The sequence below is a fragment of the Typopeltis vanoorti genome, chromosome 2 (assembly GCF_054136105.1).
Source record: "Typopeltis vanoorti isolate ZY-2024b chromosome 2, IOZ_Tvanoo_1.0, whole genome shotgun sequence".
Lineage (NCBI taxonomy): Eukaryota > Metazoa > Arthropoda > Arachnida > Uropygi > Thelyphonidae > Typopeltis > Typopeltis vanoorti.
In genome coordinates, this window is record NC_143550.1 from 128,859,900 (window position 1) to 128,882,322 (window position 22,423).

The following is a 22,423-nucleotide window of genomic DNA, read 5'->3' on the forward strand; positions in this document are numbered from 1 at the left end:
TGTTTTAGTGGGGTCGTGTTCTAGCGGGATGTAGGTAGCGCAATCGGGGAGGATAATATTCGTTTTGCGATTGCATTCACTGATATTAAGAATGACTGTGGCATTACCCTTATCCGCTCTGGTGATGACGATACTTTTTCTTTCCGTAATTTCAGCATCCATCCGCCTAGAGGAACACAAGTCTTACATCTGTAAACACAACTGTGGTCATTCAGGCTTGGCTGACCATGTCTTGGACACCACCCACAGAGTATCATGGAAGAAAACCACCATGCTCCATCACAGCAAATTCAAGAAAGAGAGACTATTCTTAGAAGCAGCCAAATCTTAATAAATACAGTTGCATTAAGCTTCCGAAAATTTGGGAAACACTCATCACCAGAGATCCTACTTTATATTCCAGGCCACCTACAACCGCCCTTAGAGGGCGCTCCACCTAGATAGGACTTTACTGTCACCCACGTGGTTGGGCTTAGTATTGTATGATATTTGTTACATTAGTTATTTTTGTAATCCCCATAGATGTCCTAGTGACTAGGACGAAATATAGGAAGTATTAAATTCTTTTTAATCCTTTCTGAGTGTTGAAAAAAATCTATTAAACCTCCAACATTATAATAGCTACTGCGATTCACATCATTCATAGTGAATTTACAAAGAAAGAATGTGACGAACTGGCGAGATATGAAAATCTGCTTTGTTAAGTCCTATATGCAAACCTGCATAACAAAGGGCTACTTATGAGTCAAAGCTGGATAACTGGGAGGAGAATTCCATGTTGCCTTTTAAGGAATAAAGAGAATGAGCCAGGGATTCTAACCAAACATCCAATCCTTACTTTCTTATGGTGCACCTCATTAGTAGGCTTCTACTGAATACTGGGCGAATGAGTTGACAATTTGGGATTTAAGTGACCAAATGGTATTCTTATTGGTTTAAGCCAAAATCAAAAATAATGGTACAACATAACAGAATTTCACGCTGGCTGTGGTGTTGCCTGATTAAACAAGACCCTTGTTTTTGTCAGAAAACCAGGTTGAACAGTGAAAAGTCAGTTACTGGAACAAGTCCCAATCCAACATCAGCAAAATTCAAGATTGGTACATCAACATAAGAAGCATCAATTGAAAAGAAATAGAATTAGCAGTAGAATTGGATAAGTACCAGATTGACATGATAGGTGTTCCAAAATAAAGAAGACTAAAGTAGGTGAGATTTTTATGAGCAACAAATACAAGATGTTATATTCAGGCAATAAATATGAAAGAAAAGAAGGAGTAGCTACAGCAATCAACAATACAAAGATAATCTGCTTGAATGGCAAGCAGTATTAAATAGAATGAAGTGGGCAAATACTAGAATGGGGAACTGAACAATGAGACTTATTTTTGTCTATGGTCTCCCAGAACAGTCCTACTAAGGAAGAAGTTGAAGAATTTTTTGAGACATTAGAGAAGGCAGCTGATACAATAAAAAAAAAAAGGAAGGGTTGGTCCTTGTTGGGAGCTAAACAGCAGAGTAGGAAATGACAGCCAGACAAATAGAAATGTTTTCAGAAAATTTAGAGAAAATAGCAAAGCTAATAATGATAAGTGCCTGCTAGATTTCTGTTCAGGATTCTGTCAGTTGCTTTAGAGAAAGCAACTGACACAATCTAAATATGATCTAAATAGCAGAGTAGGAAATGATTGTCAGACATACAAAAATATATTGGGAAAATTTGGAGAAAACAGCAAAGCTAATAATAATGGGAAATATTTGTTGGATTTCTGCTCAGGACATGGACTGGTTATTACTAACACCATGTTCCAACATAAAAATGTGCACAAATTCACATAGAGAGAAGAGGCAAGGAATAAGAAACGTCTCATTGACTATATTATTGTTGATAGTGATGTTTTCTCCCTGGTGCAAGACACCAGAGTGTACAGAGGATTTGAAATTGCAAGTGATCACTATTTGGTCTTTTGAGCAGGATAAAATTGAATTTCATATTGAAAGGAATAACATGTAAGAAAGTTTAAAGCGAATAAAAGTTGAGCAGCTCTCAGATATGAACTGTAGACAAAAACACACAAAGTTTATTGAAGAAAAATGAAAGAGTTTGAGAACAGGAACGAAACCTTGGAGATTTAGTAGGAAGCCTTGAAGAAAACCCTGATTGATTCAGCCAGAGAGGCATGTGGTGAGGTTGCGTGCAAGGATACAAAAATCAGAACTCCATGGCGGACACAGGAAGTTACAGGCAGTGAAGGAAAAGAAGAAAGCATATCAAAAGCTCCTGGGAAATAAGTCATGTTGTCCTCTTAGAGAATACAGAGACAAATGTAAGAAAGCTAAACACTGTGTAAAACTAGCTAAACAAAAGTCATGGGAGGACTTTGGCAAGAACATAGAAAATAAATATCAAGAAGGTGGCAAAATATTTTGGAGGTTGTTGAACAAGCTTAAGAATGGAGGAAAGAGTGCTGTGAAAGGAGTTAGAGATGATAAAGGTGACATGAAAACGGGAGAAAAAGATATCCTTGAAGTATGGAGTAATTACTTCGAAAAATTGCTAAATGAAACAAGCAGTGATAGCACAAAGGTAAAAAACACTCAACAAGCATTCAGTCAGGAATACATATCCATACTTGAAGTAGAAAAAGCCATCAAAAGCTTGAAATGTGGAAAGGCAGCAGGAGTAGATGATATTCGACCAGAAATGCTGAAGTATGGCGGTATAAAAATCTTACAGTGGCTCCACTGCATAGTTCAGAAGGCCTGGACAGAGGGACGAATTCCCAATGATTGGAGTAGCTCTCATAGTACCCATATATAAAAAGGGAAATAAAACTGAATGTGAGAATTACAGAGGTATTTTCCTACTGAGTGTTCCTGGTAATATGCAAGTATACTTGAGAAATGGTTGAGAAGAATTGTGGAAGAAAAGCTTGGTGAAGAAAAGATGGATTCAGGCCAAATAGAGGCTGTCAGGATCAGATCTTCACTTTATGACAAATAGTGGAGAAATCATGGGAATATAACAAAGATCTGTATTTAAATTTTATCGATCTGGAAAAGGAATATGACAAGGTGCCAAGAGAGAGGCTATTCAATATGCTAGAGTTATATGGAATCAATGGGGCATTATATCAAGCAATACTTAATCCTTATTTGAGTTGTAAGTCAACAGTCAGAATTGAAGGAAGTACAGGAAGATGGTTTAATGTTAAATCTGGTGTGAGACAAGGATGTACATTATCACTCTGTTATTCATTATTTATATGGATTACATTATGAAGGAAAGTGGTATTAAACATGATATCAAAATTGGAGATGTTAATGCCATCTCTTGGCTTTATGTGGATGATGTTATACTTCTAAATAAATCCGCTACAAGTTTGCAAGATTCCCTGACTAAATTGAATAACTGTTGTAATAGATGTGGTATGAATGTCAGCAACTAAAAGACAAGGACAATGAAAAAAGGCAGAATCGTTGAAAATGTCATCTGAGTTGTGAACGAAGAACCTGTGGAACAAGTAAAACATTTCAGCTACTTAGGCACGATTTTTGGTGAAGATGGTAAATTAAATATGGAAATAGACAAAAGAATCAGCAAAGCTGGCATGGTAGGAAGTCAATTGAATAAATTTATATGGAATAAGAGAGAAATTAGTCATCATCATCAAATTCCTGCCATGTCCTCTCAACAGGTGTACAGGATATGATAGTACTACATGAAAAATTTACATCACTACTAACTTCCTATCTACAATTTTCCTCCAGATCAGTCTGTTACTTGGCAAGACTCCAATATTATCAGATTTTATATTTCTGTTGTCTAAGACACTTTGTACCCTATCAAACCACCTATATCTTGGTCTTCCTCTAGGTCATTTTCCTGCCAATCTGCCAGAGAACACTTGTTTTGCCAATCTTTCCTTGTCCATTCTGTTTAAATGGGCATACCAGATGAGATTAGCTCTGCTAATGCATTCCTGGATGCTGACAATGTCAAGTTCTTTCCTAATATCCTCATTTTTAATATGTTATTGCCATTGATTCCATCTGTTTCAGGCCTCTAATCTTTCTCAGGACTCTCATATCTGAGGTCACTAGTCTTTGGTCAAGTTTTTTACTTCTAACCCAGCTCTCAGATCCATAAGTTAAAACTGGTTTGAACACTGTCTTGTATACAGCTAATTTAGTGTTCTGACTAATTTCTCTCATATTCCATATGAATTTATTCAATTGACTTCCTACAATACCAGCTTTATTGATTCTGTTGTCTATTTCCATATTTAATTTACCATCTTCACTAAAAATCGTGCCTAAGTAGGTGAAATGTTTTACTTGTTTCACAGGTTCTCTGTTCACAATGAAATTGACATTTTCAACGATTCTGCCTATTTTCATTGTCTTTATCTTTTTATTACTGACCTTCATACCATATCTATTACAACAATTATTCAATTTAGTCAAGGAATCTTGCAGACTAATAGTGGATTTATTGATAAGTATAACATCGTCTAAATAAAGCAAAGAGCTGACATTAACATCTCCAATTTTGATATTATGTTTAATACCACTTTACTTCATAATGTGATCCATATAGATAATGAATAACAGATAATGAATAATGAATCACATTCAGTTTTATTTCCCTTTTTATATATGGGTACTATGAGAGCTACTCCAATCATTGGGAATTCGTCTCTCTGTCCAGGCTTTCTGAACTATGCAGTGCAGCCACTGTAAGACTTTTATACCACCATACTTCAGCATTTCTGGTCGAATATCATCTACTCCTGCTGCCTTTCCACATTTCAAGCCTTTGATGGTTTTTTCTACTTCAAGTATGGATATGTATTCATGACTGTATGCCTGTTGAGTGTTTTTTTACCACTGTGCTATCACTCCTTGTTTCATTTAGCAATTTCTCGAAGTTATTACTCCATACTTCAAGGATATCTTTTTTTCTCCTGTTTTCATGTCACCTTTATTATCTCTAACTCCTTTTACAGTACTCTTTCCTCCAGTTCTAAGATTCTTCAATAACCTACAAAATATTTTGCCACCTTCTTGATATTTATTTTCTATGTTCTTGCCAAAGTCCTCCTATGACTTTTGTTTAGCTAGTTTTACACATTGTTTAGCTTTCTTACATTTGTCTCTGTATTCTCTAAGAGCACAACATGACTTATTTCCCAGGAGCTTTTGATATGCTTTCTTCTTTTCCTTCACTGCCTCTTTAACTTCCTGTGTCTGCCATGGAGTTCTAATTTTTCTATTGTTGCAGACAACCTCACCACATGCCTCTCTGGCTGAATCAATCAAGGTTTTCTTCAAGGCTTGTCACTAAATCTCTAAAGTTTGGTTCCTGTTCTCAAACTCTTTCATTTTTTCTTCAATAATCTTTGTGTATTTTAGTTTACAGTTCACGTCTGAGAGCTGTTCAACTTTAATTTGCTTTAAAACTTTCTTACATGTTATTCTTTTCAATATGAAATTCAATTTTATCCTGCTCAAGACTAAATAGTGATCACTTCCAATTTCAAATCCTCTGTACACTCTGGTGTCCTGCACCAGTGAGAAAACATCACTATCAACAATAACATAGTCAATGAGACTTTTCTTATTCCTAGCCTTTTCTCTCCATGTGAATTTGTGCACATTTTTATGTTGGAACATGGTGTTAATAATAACCAGTCCATGTCCTGAGCAGAAATCCAACAGATATTTCCCATTATTATTAGCTTTGCTCTTTTCTCCAAATTTTCCCAAAATATTTTTGTATGTCTCACAATCATTTCCTACTCTACTATTTAGATCCCCAACAAGGACCAACTTTTCCTTTTTCATTGTGTCAGTTGCTTTTTCTAAAGCCTCAAAAAATTCCTCCACTTCTACCTTAGTAGAACCTTCTGTGGGACCATAGGCACAAATAATCTCATTGTCCAGTTCCCCATTCCGATATTTGCCCAAATCACTCTACTCTAGACTGCCTGCCATTCAAGAAGATTAGCCTCGTATTTAGTGTTGAATACAATGGCTACTCCTTCTTTTCCTTGATTGTAATTGCCTGAATATAACATTTTGTATTTATTGCTCAGAAAGATCTCACCAGTTTTTACCTTTTTTGTTTCAGTCACCCCTATTATGTCGATCTGGTACTTATCTAATTCCACAGCTAGCACAATTTCTTTGCTATTCAGGCTTCTTATGTTGATAGTACCGATCTTTAACTCAGGTGATGTTGAGTTGATGTGTTTTTTCAGATTTGTTCCAGTAGCTGACTTTTCGCTGTTCACCCTGGTTCCCTGGTGAAAACAACAGGGACCTTGTTCAACCGGGCGACGCCCCAGCCAACATGAAATTTTGTCATGTTGTACCATCATTTTATAATTTGGTTTAAGCCAATAAGAATTACAATTTGGTCGGCTAAATCCCAAATTGCCAGCCCATCCTCATTCGTTCAGTATCCAGGTAGATACCCAACAGGGTGCACCACGAGAAGGTGAGGATTGGACATGAAGTCAGAAGCCCTAGTTGGTTCTCTGCATTCCTTTAAAGGAGATGTGGAGTTCTTGAGAAATTAGTCGGAACACTAAATTAGCTGTATACAAGACAGTGTTTAAACCAATTTTAACTTATGGATCTGAGAGCTGGGTCAGAAGTAAAACACTTGACCAAAGACTAGAGACTGAAGATATGAGAGTCCTGAGAAAGATTACAGGCATGAACAGATGGCATCAATGACAATATCATAACAAAAACGAGGATATTAGGAAAGAACTTGACATTGTCAGCATCCATGAATGCGCTAGCAGAGCTAATCTCAGGTGGTATGGTCACTTAAACAGAATGGGCGAGGAAAGATTAGCAAAACAAGCGTTCTCTGCCAGGTTGGCAGGAAAATGACCCAGAGGAAGACCAAGATATATGGATTGATACGGTACAAAGTGCCTTAGATGATAGAAATATAAGACCTGATAATGTTAGAGTTGTGACAAGTAACAGACTGATTTGGAGGAAAATTGTGGATAGGAAGTTAGTAATGATGTAAATTTTTCATATAGTACTATCATATCCTGTACACCCCTTGAGGGTACATGGCAGGAATTTGATGATGCCATTTAGTGATGAGCAGTATAAAATTAAATACCATATTGAAAATAGCAGTGTGCAAGTGGGTTTTAAAACTAATCAAAGTTAAATAGCTTTCACAGGTTAACTGTAAGCCCAAATAAACAAACATTATTCAGAAAAAAACTAGTTTAGACACAAGAACCACGCCTTAGAGATTCAGTGGCAAACCCTGAAGAAAACAATGACTGCTTCAGCCAGAGACAGGTAGTGAGATTCTCTGCAAGGATAGAAAAATCAGACGTCCATGGTGGACTCAGAAACAAACAGATAGTCAAGGAAATGGAGAAAACATATTGCAATTTCCTGACAAGTCAGCTTATGCTCTGAGAGAACATACAGAAAAATGTAAGAAAGCAAAGCGCTGTGTAAAGATAGCTAAGTAGACATCATATGAAGATGTTCAGTAAGAACATAGAAAATAAATATGAGAAAGATAGTAAAATATTCAGGAGGCAAATGAAAAAGCTCAGAAATGGAGAAGAATACTATAATAGAAATGTAAATGTCCCAAGTGATTATTTGAAAGATTGCTAAATGAAACAAGCATCACGATGGTAGTAAACACTCAACAGGAATGCAATCAGAAATATATTTTGATTGCCTGAAGTAAAAAACCTGAAATGCAAAAACACAGCTAAAGTAGTGAAGCTCTCACAGTATTCATCTATAAAATGAGAAATAAAACTAAATGTAAGAATTATAGAGGAATTTCTCTACTGAGTGTTCCTAGTAAGATTTATGTGAGTATATTTGTGAAAAGATTAAGAAAAATTGTAGAAGGGAAGCTTGTAGAACAGCAAGCTGGGTTCAGTCTAAACAGAGGTTATCAGGATCAGATTTTCATTTTAGGAAGTACAGGAAGATTGTTTTAAGTTAAATCAGAGATGTGAGACAAGGGTGCACATCATCTCCATAGTTATTCAACATATACATGGATTACATTAAGAAGGAAAATAGTATCGAACCTGATATCAAAATTGGAGATGTTAATCTCAGCTCTTTACTTTATGCAGGTGATGTTATACTCCTGAATTCCCTGATCATGAATAACTGCAGTAATAAATTTGGTATCAAAATCAGCAAGAACAACTGCATCCTGAATGGAGAACCTATAAAACAATACCTTTCAGCTATTTAATCACAATTTTTAATGAAGATGGCAAATAAAATATGGAAATAGACAACAGAATTAACAAAGCTAGTATGATAAGAAGTCAACTGAATGAATTTATATGGAATAAGAATGAAATTAGTCAAAACTAGCTGTATACAGTGTTCAAACCAATTTTAACTCATGAATCCGAGTTTTGAGGAAAATTAAAAGAATGAACAGATGGCATCAATTACAGCAGGGCTGTCCAAAACACTGCCTGTGGGTTTTGATTTTCAAGAGCGAAAAAATAAATAACAATTTGAATTTAATGTGTATTAGATATTTTAATTCTATCACTAATCGAAAATCTCGATGTTGGTAATTTTATTTGGTGTTTTTACATCACTGTATACCTATGTCTTTTTCAAATATTAGATGTGTCAAAGAAGCGTTCTTACACTGTTTTGTTCTAAGGTGCATGTTGCAGGCACTCACGGGGAACATGAGTGTGCAATTAGTGTTGTTCGTTTGTTCAGCTATTGAGGTTGTGTAGCTACTGTTCACCAAATTACAGTACTAGATATGCATTGTGATGCGGCCCTTGGATAAATCTTTTTTTTTTTTTTTTTAATGCGGCCCTCGGATTACCTAAGGTTGGATAACCCTGAATTACAGTATCATATAAAAATGAGGACAGTAGGAAAGAACTTGATGTTGTTAGCATTCAGGATGTTAGCAGAGCTAATCTCAGGTGGTAAAGCGACTAAAACAGAATGGGATAGATAAGGTTAGCAAAACAAACCTAAAAAAAGACCTAGAGTAAGGCCAAGATCTAGGTGAATTGATATGATAAAAAGTGTTAGAAGACAGAAATATAACATCTGATAATATAGCAGTCTTAACAGATAAGAGATTAATTTGGAGGAAAATTGTTGACAGGGAAGTTAGTAATGACGTAATTTTTTCGTGTAGCGTGCAACATCATAATATCTTGTATCCCTGTCCTACAACAAGGGTACATATCAGGAATTTGATAATGACTGCATGTTCAAGGACTGTTCTGTTACTATAATTTTTTTATTTCTTCATTTCTAGCTGAATCCTTCCTGACCCCAGATCTCACCACATCATTCAAAAGCAAAATGTAACATGCACCTAAAATGTCATTAACTTCCTCATATTATTATTTCGGGCGACTCCAGGAGTCCTTAGACTCATCGAGGGAGGCCCTAAACATCATGTCCACACAACTATGCGATTACATTCTCACAGTATCTATCATACCTTGTCTTGAACTCGTTCACCATCATAGCACCCACAACAGACTCTGGCAGCTTATTCCACTCATTTACCACTCTAAAAGTAAAGAACCCAGCTCTAACACCCCTGCTAACCACACTCTTGCCCAGCTTCCATAGGTGTCCCCTAGTATTCCCACCACCAGTCCTGATCTCAAAAATATCCTCTGAATTAATCCTATAGAATCCCTTTAGCAATTTGAATGTCTCAATCATATCTCCCCTCCTCTGCCTATCAACTAGTTTCTGCAACCCACAAATCTTCAACCTGTTCTATGGTTCATTCCATTGACCTGCTATCATCTTAGTCACTCGCCTCTGGATCCTCTCCACTTCCTCCCCATCAAGAAGGAACCGAGGTGACCAAATCTGAGCACAGTAGTTGAGATGAGGTCTTATCAACGCTCAGTACAGAGGTACAATAACTTGCTTGTCTCTGCTCGTCAAGGTATTTTTCAACAACCAAGTGAGTTGATGAGCTGATTTAGCTACTTTTGCAGTGTGCCCCCGAAACTTCATCTCCCTATCCACCAACACTCCCAAGTCCCTGGCCTCATCAATCTCTTGGAGTACAGTTCCATCAATGTGGTATACTGCTGCTAATCTTTTCACCCCAAAATGCATAACCTTACATTTTGTCACATTAAATTGATATCCATTCTCCTTAGCCCAGAACTCCAATCTATCTAAGTCATCCTGCAAGACTTTGACATCTTCTGCATTCACTATTGCCCTACCCAACTTTGCATCATCAGCGAACAAATGAATTGTTCCACTTAGATCCTTCCCTATATTGTTAATGAACAGATTAAACAGCAGTGGTCCAAGAACAGAACCCTGCGGCACACCACTAGTCACAGGCCGTCTTTTGGACTCTACTCCTGAATAAACTACTCTTTGATATCTCTCCATCAACCAATCACCTATCCATCTCACCAACCCTATATCCATTCCCATATGTTGTAGTTTACGGATTAGTATTCCATGTGGTATCCTGTCAAACGCCTTTGCCAGGTCCAGCAGTATCACTGTAAACCCATTTCCCTTATCCAGTTCAGCCGTCATCTTGTTATAAAACTTGAGCAAGTTACTGAAGCATGATCTACCCTTCACAAAGCCATGCTGTCCCCTGTACAGTATCTTCTTTTCATCAATCCATTCCTGTATTTTTCCCTTGACTACTTTCTCTAAGACCTTGACAACGACTCCTGATATGCTGATCAGTCGGTAATTTGTAACCGTAGTCTTGGATCCTCCTTTATGCAGTGAAACTATTTTCCCCTATTTCCACACCTTCGGGACTAAGCCAGACCTGAGACTCAGATTAAACAACATGGTCAAGGGCACTGATAATTGTTTAGCCGCTTCACGCAAGACCCGTGCCGGTATACCATCCAATCCCACAGATGTGTTCACGTTAAGGTTCTGTAACAGACTAGTCACCTCCACTTCATTCATCATTATTCCCGTATAAACTAATGGTTCCTTCATTTTTTCAATGTCACCACCTGGATGATATGCTTTTGCAAAGTGCGCGCTCAGTAACTCCACTATATCGACTGATTCAGTGACCTCCTTACCATCGTCATTCCTTAAAATCATTTTGCCGTGTACTGTTTTTTTCTTGCTTGCAGCATATTGAATGAACTGTTTTGGATTCTCTTTTGCTTGCAAAGCTAGTTTCCTTTCATAATCCGCTTTTGCTTTTTTTACCACACTCGTTACCTTACTGGCCTGCACTTTATACCGTTCATGTGCCTGCAGGTCACCCCTTTCTTTAAATTCCCTCCACAGTTTTTTCTTTTTTTTGCAGCTCAAGCTTAATGGTGTTATTCATCCATTTAACCCCTACTTGTTTTACTATTCGGACCCTAGGTATACAATCAGCCATTATCTCCTGTAAATGCTCCTTGAACACTTTCCATGCTCTATCGACGTTCAGCCCTTGCAGTTGTACATGCCATGGCACTGATCCAAGCAATCTCCTAAGCTTGTCATACTTGCCAGCACGGTAATTCCACATATACCCTGTCTTAATCGAAAATTCCACACCTTTAGCCACCTCCCAGGTCAAGACCTTATGATCACTCTCACCAATAGGTGGCAACATGGTCATATTCATTACAGTCAAATTCTCAGATGCTATTACCAGGTCAAGCACTCTCACACCCCTAGTATTTTCAATTATATGCTGTCTCAGATAGTTATCCCTAATAATTGAATAAAATCCTTTTCCTTCCTCACATGTGTCCTCTCCTCCTTCCAATCAATGTTACCATAGTTGAAATCCCCCATAATAATTACCTTCCTTCCACTCATTTCATCGATTTCCCTATGCATATTATCTCCACCATCTATTCCATCACCTGGTCTATAGCAGCACCCAACTGTATATTTTATTCTGCCAGTCTCAATCTCACACCAAATAGCTTCAAATGAGTTTCTTTCACTATCCTGCGATACAACTTCAATTCTCCTTGGCTGCAGTTCATCAGCTATCATCAATAATACCCCTCCCCCCATTTTATTCTCTCTGTCCCTCCTAAACACACTATAGCCTACACATTCTATCCCACTAACTATAACTTCTTCCATCAGCCATGTTTCACTAATGCCAATAACCTGTGGCCAGGAAGAGCCAAACAAGGCCAAAAATGCTTCCTTCTTGTTCCTAATACTCCTGGCATTAGTATACATGAAATGCAGTGATCCCTTATTCCCACTCCTATATTGATACGTTATTCTAAATGACCCATTCCCATTTTTTGTCCTTAGTGCTTGCTCGGGTACATTATATACATTCTTACACTCATCTGTCTCACTGATGTCTGCATATCCATTCCCCCCCTCCTTGGTAGTTCTAGTTTCCCTGGTTTTGCACATCCATTTTCACTTCATTCAGCAACACTCTTTCCAGTCTCCGCACACCAAGCCCATTCAAATGCAGGCCATCCATCTTGTATAAGTCCTTTCACCCTTCAAACTCATTCCACACGTCCACGAATTCCACACCACACCGTCTGCATAACCTACGCATAATGTCATTTGCGATTATGGCCCTCCTCCTAAACTCCTCTCTGTCATACTGCGGCAACAGACTAACCTTTCTAACTCTGTCACTCTTTTCTTTTGCTACCTTTAACAATACTTTCAAGTCCTCTCTCATAAAAAATTTATCACCTTTCAATTCATTTGTACCCGCCACAATTATTAATTCTTTCACCCTCTGTTTTTGCACTCTAATACTCTCACTTACATCCTTAAATTTCGCACCCGGTAAGTACGATTTAGTTACACTGCCATCTATCACCCCAATATCCACCAGGATTCATCTAGTTGCAAATAAAATGCAATTTTTTTTTAATATTTTTAGCATATACTGATTAACAAGATGCATTCTCAGGAGCATGTTTGACCAATTGTTGCATTATTTATGTAAATTAACTTAATTACGCTTCTTTCAACTTCACAAACCAATTTACTCTAAGCACAACCCTGGATTTTGGCTCTATCTCCTTTTCGAGCATAAACACATTTATTTTGTTTAATGACTGCACCAGCTTATGCCCTATGATAATAAATTATACTACTCAGGGAGATAGTTCCGATAATCCAGATTTGTAGCTACCCATTAACTCTCCTGGTCAGTCGTGGCCAAAATATCCTACTTTAACTCTACCCTCCCACGACAAGTATTTATTTTTAGAGCGGTGAGTTGACACTCTTAATCAGGCAAGACTCGATTTAGAAAAAGAATACATGTTTATTCTATAACATGAATACACATTAATTAATTACACAAAAATTCACACTACTAAAGATTGCAATCTTACATTAATATTAAATAAAAAAACTGGTTTCATTCAGGGTTATCCCAGAACCAATAAAATCTCAATTTTGGCAAACTGCCTACACTTATGTCATCTAATACATTACACACACACAACACTTCCTGTCTCTGCACTTTATGAGACTCCTCTTAACAACCACGAATTCAGGCTTACGCCTAATAGAACAATTCCTTAAAAGTCACCAGTCTATATAGCTTTGCCTTATCAAGTCTCTTGTATTACAATCTCGTCATTCGCTCACAGGCATTCAGAAGATGAATAATGAAACTTTTACATTGCCTTCACATGGGGAGCTTTGAATGGGTCTGCTGGCTTTGATACTATCGTGAAAGAACACCTGAGGCTTGCATCCTTGTTCTGGACAACGTGCGGCTTTATGTATCTGCAACGTGGCTGTCCTCGATACGCACTTTGGCTATCTTCGTTATCAGAGGACTTCACGGGAACATCGACAACTCAGCGCCCGCTTATAATGAAAGCGGTGGCTGCGTCTCGCTGGAAACTCCGTCCATAGATTCAGGAACTGCCCGATTCAAACTTCCCGCTGCCACACACTCTTCACCTTCCGTTCAACCTGGAACAGCTACCTGGACTTTCTCCTCTCGACCACGAGATCCCAGAAAAAAAGCCCCGTTTCTCCTCGTACAATTCCTTATATTACCCTCACATAGCACCCCTATTTTCTCCTGAAACACTATTGCAGTGCTATGTTAGTCTCGTACTCTGAATGATGTCTGCACTTTTTCTGCAGCAGGAAATCACGTGACTGATGTTAAGCACACCTGATCCTAGTAACCCACAGCCTCAGGCGCTTACACTAATACGTACCAAACCTTTGGACCCACTCTCACATTTAGCTCAGTAGAAATTTAAGTTAATTTTTGTCACACTTGGCAATACTGAATCTTGATTTATAATCTCACAAAAAACTTCTAAATAATACAATTCACTTCCAATACTGTTACGCATCTTACAATTTTATAAGCTAATTCTTTCTAAATGTTATATTGTATACACTTTAAACTTTAACCACAATATTATCTAAATTTTACCAAAATGCAAGTATTTCTATGTGACAGCAATTTAATATGCTACGTGTACTTGTTGAAATCTGTATGATCTCTATGAGACGAAGTCACAAGATCACCCAGAGTTCAACACAATCCTATAACAACAAATGCTCTACAGATGATTGTTATTATTATATAGATATCTCATGGAATCAGAAGTCTCATGCCTTCAACTTATCCTCACAAAGAGTATTCTGCAGACCAACATGAACTCAGAGTATAAAATATTCCTCTAAGGCACAGGTTTCTTTGACAAGAAAGGTGGATGCTTTCTTGTCAAAGAAAGTTTTTTATAAACCACTGTTAATTGGCAAAACTGGTTGTAAAAGAAAATCTAATTAATTAGGTTTTCTATGTAGTGATGGTATTACTATTGTATAGATGAAAAAGTTACATCATTACTAACTTTTTGCCAACAATTTGCCTTCAAATTAATCTGCTATTTATCAAGATTTCAATATGATCAGATCTTATATTTCTCTCTTCTAAGAAACAATAAGTGTCTTATAGGAAATAAATATAAGAGCTAATAATACTGAAGTCCTGATAGATAAGATCAATTTAGAAGGAAAATTCAAGGAAAATTGCCAATACCAAGTCAGAAATGGTAACTTTTTCATGTAGTACTATCATAATATCCTATACACACTCCCCCCTGAGGGTACATGTCAAAAATATCATGATTATGATGATGTAGTGCAGGGTTTCCTAAATTGTGTTCCGTGGAAAGTGAATAAGTGTTCCATGATGTCAGTGACCGAGCTGTGTGTTTTTAAACATGGAAGTGATTTGGGAAAGGGAATACCGCTGTTTATGACTGGTCATAAAAATTGCCTGCAAGCCAATTACAACAATGGGTGGCGCATCCTCAAAACTGAGGATATTCTCATGTTAGTGGCATGAGAATATACTTTATACTTCCTTGCTGACCAATCAACAAGGAAGTATAAAGAAAATTTTTCCACTGAAATTGAAGATCAAGGTAGTCTGTATCCGGTTCTCAAATCTAGTAATACTGAATACTTTCTTCGCAAGTTCGTATTGTAGGTTGAAAGTGCTTGTTTCGAAACTGTAATGCAGTGATTTTTTAAAAGTAATAGGCCTACAGATTTAAATTTTAATATGTAATAAGAGACAAGGGACTTTGTTTAATTTTGGTGTTAAGAAATCTCTCATTGAAAGTGTTTGTAACACAACAGATAGTGATTCATCCACCTCCAGCCTACAAAGCAATCTCCAGGATGTACAAAAGGAGGGGAAAACTACCAGCACACAAGGAGAAAAAGTTTGCATTCACTCGTAAGTACTTATAATAATATTATAAATTTTTGGTGATCAGAATGGATATATCAATGAAAATCAGCACATATTAATTTAATGATGTTGGCCTGAGGAAACTACAATATGCTACAAGATTTCATTAGTCTAGTGATTGATAACTGATTTAAATGTAATTTTATATTTGTCAACATGTCACACCGTATACATAAGTGTACTAATACTCTTTATGATTATGCCATAATTAATTATTAATACATTACAAAATAACCAAGGTGTTCCATGAAAATTTCCGGATTTGTCAAGTGTTCCGTCGTAGGAAAAATCTGAAACACTGATGTAGTGAATCCTGATTCTGTTCTAAAATATGCATGCAAGCTATCGATAATGTTTATAGAAATTAAAGATGGAACCTCAAGCTTACATGGAAATAATTTTAACTGATGTAAAAGTGTTGTCTAAGTATCAAAGGCATCTTCAGAATGTTAACAATGGGACACAAAATAAAATGCAATAAAATAATTAATTTCAAAAAGTACCATTGTAGCATAAGACGGGCAGTAAAAAAAACTCCTAATTAAAATAAATAAATACAGGTTATTCAAAACAGTGAAGCAGATTGTACTTGTTTATGAATTCTTTATTTCCAGCAATATAAACATAAGTTATATGTCACCTAACAAGTAAACTGTCAGATATTCAGGAACTCTATGTATGCACCTCCTCCTGTAATACGATACATATCAAAACGACACTCCATTTCTTGCCAGACTCTTTGTAACTGGTCAACAGTTATTATTGAATTCACTGCTGCTACAATTCAATGGCCAAGTTCTTACAATGTGGTGGGTAGAGGTGGCATGTAAATAGTATCTTTAATGAATTCCCAAATAAATCAGTGAAGCATCCTATATTACTCGGCAATTAAATGAATCTAACAGATGCTATAAAAACATTGTCAGATTCATGAAATGAAAATTTTAATGTCATACAGACACACACTTCATGAGACATATGAATTTATTTTAAATTAAAAATTGATTTTCAATCACTAAATGTTACAAATGGTCTGAAGTATATATTGTAAAGAAGGAAAATTTCAAGACCACACAAGTGCACTATGAAGTTTATGTAAATGATATTGTAATCAAACTGTCAATACATTATAAAACAATAAAAGAAGAATTTAGTATGGTACTTACATCAGCTAGCCTCTTCTCATAATGAAATATATCATCTGCAAATCTGGTAGCATCAGCAAATGTACTCCCCATAGTTTTTATAACATCCCTTATGAATTCTTTGTATGCTTTTACATACTGAAATAAATCATACAATGGATCATCATTATATAAAAGGAATGTTTACTTTCTAGAAATATAATAGTATAACTGTAATACAATTATTATAATTAAACAAAAGTAATTGTTTCTTATCTCAGTAGCTCTGCTGGTATAGATGAGCCCTTTGAAAAGACCCAGGTATGAATCCCATCTATGATGTGAGAAATCTCAATCAGGTCTTTTCAATCCAATGATGAGATAGCTTGTCTCATATGGGAGGGGGGGGAGACCTGGAAACTGGTTTTTTGTACTTCAGAACAAGCAAACCAGCCCCATGAACACAGATCTGCAGGCATAAATACCTTTAGGGGGATGCAGCAGAGGAGTGACATGTCAGCTGCATTAATGCATAGTGATCTCTAATCAGAATACTCTACCTATTCTAAGGGATGGATAGAATGAAAAAGAATCATTTCTTAAATTACCATTTAAGATACAATTATTCTTCACATTACAAACTATACTGATACCCCAAGAACTTAAAAATAAGCAAAAACCTTTTCAAAATGCTAAAACTGTATAGTAAAGCAACATTACAGAAAGCAATACACACTATCTACCAATAGTTGTCCTGACACTGCTGTTATTTGAAGTTATGGAACATTCCAGGTTTGTTAATAACATAAAAACTGGTGTACAGATAGTAGGAAGCAGTATTTCATCATGACAGTTGAATACAAGTGGTATGGCAACATGATGTGAACTCAGTGACTTCGAGAGAGGTGTCATGAGGGTCTGTCACATTGGTGGCATGTCCATACATGCCATTGTCGTTCAACTGGAGCATCCAAAATCAACAGTTGGCGATGTGATCAACAAATGGAGACATTCTGGACATCATTAGTGCCAGAAAACACCGAGCAGCCACCAAAAATAACTGACAGGAATTGGAGGATGTTAAAACAGGTGGCACGCTAAAATCGGCTATAATCATCTGCGATGAGTACCAGAATACCAGTAACACCATGGTGAGCACTAATAGTGCAGAAAAGAATTCTATTCATTGGGTTTCCATGGAAGAGAAGCAGCACATAAGCTGAAATCACAACAATGAACAAGGTTGTTCATCTGGCCTATGGCAAAAAATGTGTGAATTCATTGCTCCATTGTGAATACTGCCAGTGTTCTGGAGCAATGAATCAAGGTTCACATGTTTTCAATCTGATGGCAGGATTTGGGTGTTAAAGCAGCCTAGCGAATGCTTGTTACCACAGTGTGTTGTACCCACAGTAAAGTTTTTGGTTGTGGTGGAGGAGTACTGGTGTGGGGGTGAATTCAGCTAGTTGAAGTGGGATCACTGGTCATTGTCCATGGTTCCATGAAGGCAGCTCAGTACCTTGATATTCTGAATCAGGTGCTGCCTACACTGTTGAATTTTTATGGAACGGACCTGTGTTACTATCAATATGACAATGTCCCATGCCACAAAGCTGCAGCTGTTATGGAATGGTATCAAGAAATGGTTGTTAAAGGAATGCCTTGGCCAGTGCAGAGTCCTGACCTCAACCATCGAACACCTGTGGGATGAATTGGAGTGGCGATTGAAGTCCAGAGCTGCACATCCTCGATCTGTCATTGAACTCAGTGCTGCTTTGATGGAGGAATGGAGAAAAATTCCACTTGATGTCTGCCACACATTAATGGAAAACCTCCCTCAAACTGTACAGGAGGTGATCAAAGCCAAAAGTAGACATAGGCGATATTAAAGTTTGCCTGCTGGTATCAACTGTAAATTGCTAGTGTATGAACAATCATTAATAGACAGCGTATATCCTATATTTAAATGTAAGTCAGTAGTCGGAAATCAAAGATGTACAGGAATTTGATAAAAAATCAAGTTTAATGTAAACATGTACACCATTTTCACTGCTGTTCATCTATATGGATCATAAAATAAAGATAACTACCATTAAATCTGCTTTTTACAATTTATTTTAAAAATGCTTTTAAAAATTTATACTTTAGTAAACTGAGTAGTTGCTGTAGTGAATTCACAATGACAAATCAACTACAATCCTCAATAGAGAATGCAGAGAACCTACAGAACAAGTAAATCTTCCAGAAGTGATACTTGCTCTTTTCTGTCTGTCATGTAATGAAACATTTCTTTAGCATCCACTCTATAAAACCCCTTTAGTACCGTATATGTCGGAATTGTATTCTCTAGTTTCTGTTATCAACTAAACTTTGCAACTCACAAAAGGAGCACCTGTACAGCACAGGTACCATTTTAGTCACTTGCATCTGGATACTCTCCAACACTTCCACAATTGCAGGTGACCACCTTTGTGTACAGTTGTCCAGATATGTCTGTATCTGAAAGTCTTATAAATAGGAAAAAAAATAACCTCCCTATATCTACTGGTCAGTGTGGTCTTCAACATCCAAGTGATCCTTTGAAATATTCTGCTCACTTACAATACATTTTCTGAATTCCAAATCTGTCCATTATCACTCCCAAATCTCTAGTCTCATCATGACTTTAAATTTTTCAGGAAATGACACCGTATACTAAAATATTAATTAAAAAATTTTACTCAGTACCTTCCAATATTTTGGCAATGTTATATTGCCATCTGGGATGCACAGCAAATTTACACAACAAATTAAAACTGAAGATTTCAAGACAACTGAATTGTTTGGCCTTCTTAAAATGCTGACGGGATAATAAGTTGATCCCAAACCATGTAAAAATTGAAACTCCATTTCACGTCACCAAAGGCACTCGCATTTATAGCCACACTAGCTTAGCTTTGCCCTACTACATGAATATATTGCAGTCACCAGTGTTCTCTTGGCCGACACCAACAAGGCTATTCATGCATTAGAAGAGCTTGCCACTACACTGAACAATGACCATGAATTGGATGATCCTCTCAGACATCTCTCTTGCTTCAGCTGAGAAGGAATTTATTAAAATACGATGTCAGCACATTAAAAAGTTTGAAAGTCTAAAAAAGAACTCTGCCTCTGAACTTCAAATACCACTCAACACGGTAATTAACCTGTCTCCCTTTACCCTGAAGCACTCAGAGCTCTCACATGTAGACAACTTTGCTGTAGAGCCAAAAAAAAAAATACCATCTGAAGAAATAATGATACAGGTTGAATGTGGTATACGCAACCTTCTCATCTATATTGCTAACAATATCAGACTGGATGTAACCGAAGTTCTTACTAAAGGTAAACCAACCTATCTAAAGAAGAACTAAAAGCTCTACAAGAAATTAAGATCAACAGCAAAATAGTAATCACCAAAACAGATAAGGGAAATGCCCTGTGGTTCTCAACCAAACGGATTACACAGGTAAGCTTTCAACGTTACTGTTGAAAGCTTACCTTAGATCGTTCTATCTACCTCCCCATTGAATATGATCCCACCAGCTCCTGAATCAGAATATTCCAAAGGCTCCTTAAGAGTTACTTCTTGGGCTGAGGAAGTGCCTAGCAGACTAAAATCTTTCAACTCTAGACGCCCCCCCCCCCAACCACAATATATGGACTACCAAAATTCCATAAGCATAATGTCCCATTACGTCCCATTGTGGATGGAATTCATTCCCCTATATACAAATTAGCCAAACATTTGGCCAAAGTGCTCACGCATTATACTGCCAACACATCATCACACATTAAAAACTCAGTCTACTTTAAAGCCAGTATAGAGAACCTCTAACTCCAACACACTGCCATAATGGTAAGTTTTGATGTCTCCTCCTTTCTTCACAAATGTCAAATTCAAAGATACTTTAGATCTCATCCAAGTCAAATTTCCTCTCGATATCTCAGATCTATTCCAGTTCACCATGAACTCGGGCTATTTCGTTTGGCAAAGGAAAATTCTATAAACAGATAGAAGGGACAGCCATGGGTTCTCCACTCTTTCCACCCTTGGCAAACTTATTTATGGAGACTTTTGAAGAAAAAGCCTTAAACTCAGCCCCACAAAAACCCACTGTCTGGCTATGGTACGTGGATGATGTGTTTGCTATTTGGCCACATGGCTTAGACACACTCCAAAATTTCCTAACATATTTAAACAACCAACACCCCCAGAATTCAGTTCGCCTTGGAAAAAGAAAACAACAACAGTCTCCCTTTTCTAGACACTCTGATTACATGCAAGCCTGATGGATGCCTGGCTTTCTCTGTTTACAGAAAACTGACCCATACAGGTAGATCCATTCACCAGCAATCACCCCCCCCTTACAACAATATGGGATTATAAAAAAAACCATATAACAGGGCTAAATTAATCTATCCAGATAACAATGCCTTAACTACTGAACTTTAACCTTCTTAGCCAATGGCTACAACTGCCAAAAAATCCAGAAAATATTAAACCCAGTTAACCCCCCACACACACCTTTTTAACAGATATTATACTAAATCTATCACCATTCCATATATCTGGGGCATGTCTGAAACGCTCACAAAAATCCTAAAAAATATGACCTGACTAACTGTTACAAACCACATAATGGCATCCCTTATCCACTCCACCAAAGACCAGCCACTTCCGCTACACCGACCTGGAGTATACCAGGTCCCTTGCAGTCGTAAACTTCCTATTATGGCCAAACAGGTGGGATAGTTAATATCAGGATATCCAAACACAAAGACTACATCCAGTTTCACCAATACAGCCACTCAGGACTTGTGGACCCTACGCTAGATACCCACCACAGAATATGCTGGAAAAAAAACCACTTTACTACACCGTAGCAAATATAAATATGAAAGATTGTTCCTGGAATCAGCCTCAGCTCTAAAAAACTTCCCAAATCTCACCAAATTTGGGTGCATGAGACTGTCCCAAATTTGGGAAGCTTACATCCTAAGAACATCAGCCAAGGCAACCCAATTTAGCCTGCTAGGGGGCACCTTTAGGACTCTAGGACCAATGCCAGTTGCCTTTTTCATCCTCATTTGCTCAATGTTAGCACCTGCATGCACATATCAAAGTTTTATGTTCCCAGAAGATGGCAATATAGCATTGCCAAAATATTGGTAGGTATCGATTAAAGTTTTTTAATTAATATTTTAGTATGCGTTGTCATATCCTGAAAAATTTAAAGTCATGCGTAACCAACGTATAACTTTATCTACAAGAATCTAGTCTCATCAGCTGCTTACAGACCCCCCAAAACTTTACACTCTGCCACATAATAATGGTGAACATGTTCTGTAAGATTAACTACTGCTGGCTTCAGCTTTACAACATCAATTAAAAAAAAAAAAGGAAAATCTGAGATATTCCTCCTCAAAGCACTCCATATATCATTCATGCTCAAAATAAAAAGTAAACAGCACAAGTATAGAGCCATGTGGCACAACACCGTTCATCTGATTTCTG

The 22,423-nt window shown here is 37.1% G+C and overlaps 1 protein-coding gene across 1 annotated transcript in view; it reads right to left on the reverse strand.

Annotated features, from left to right (window-relative positions):
• The window catches only part of LOC150109426 (endothelin-converting enzyme 1-like), a 297,401-nt gene that overhangs the window by 235,840 nt on the left and 39,138 nt on the right, over positions 1-22,423 (reverse strand). The window contains exon 3 of the mRNA XM_090413095.1: positions 16,927-17,043. Within this exon, the coding sequence (XP_090269221.1) occupies positions 16,927-17,043 (117 nt within the window). The remainder of the gene's footprint in view (positions 1-16,926; positions 17,044-22,423) is intronic.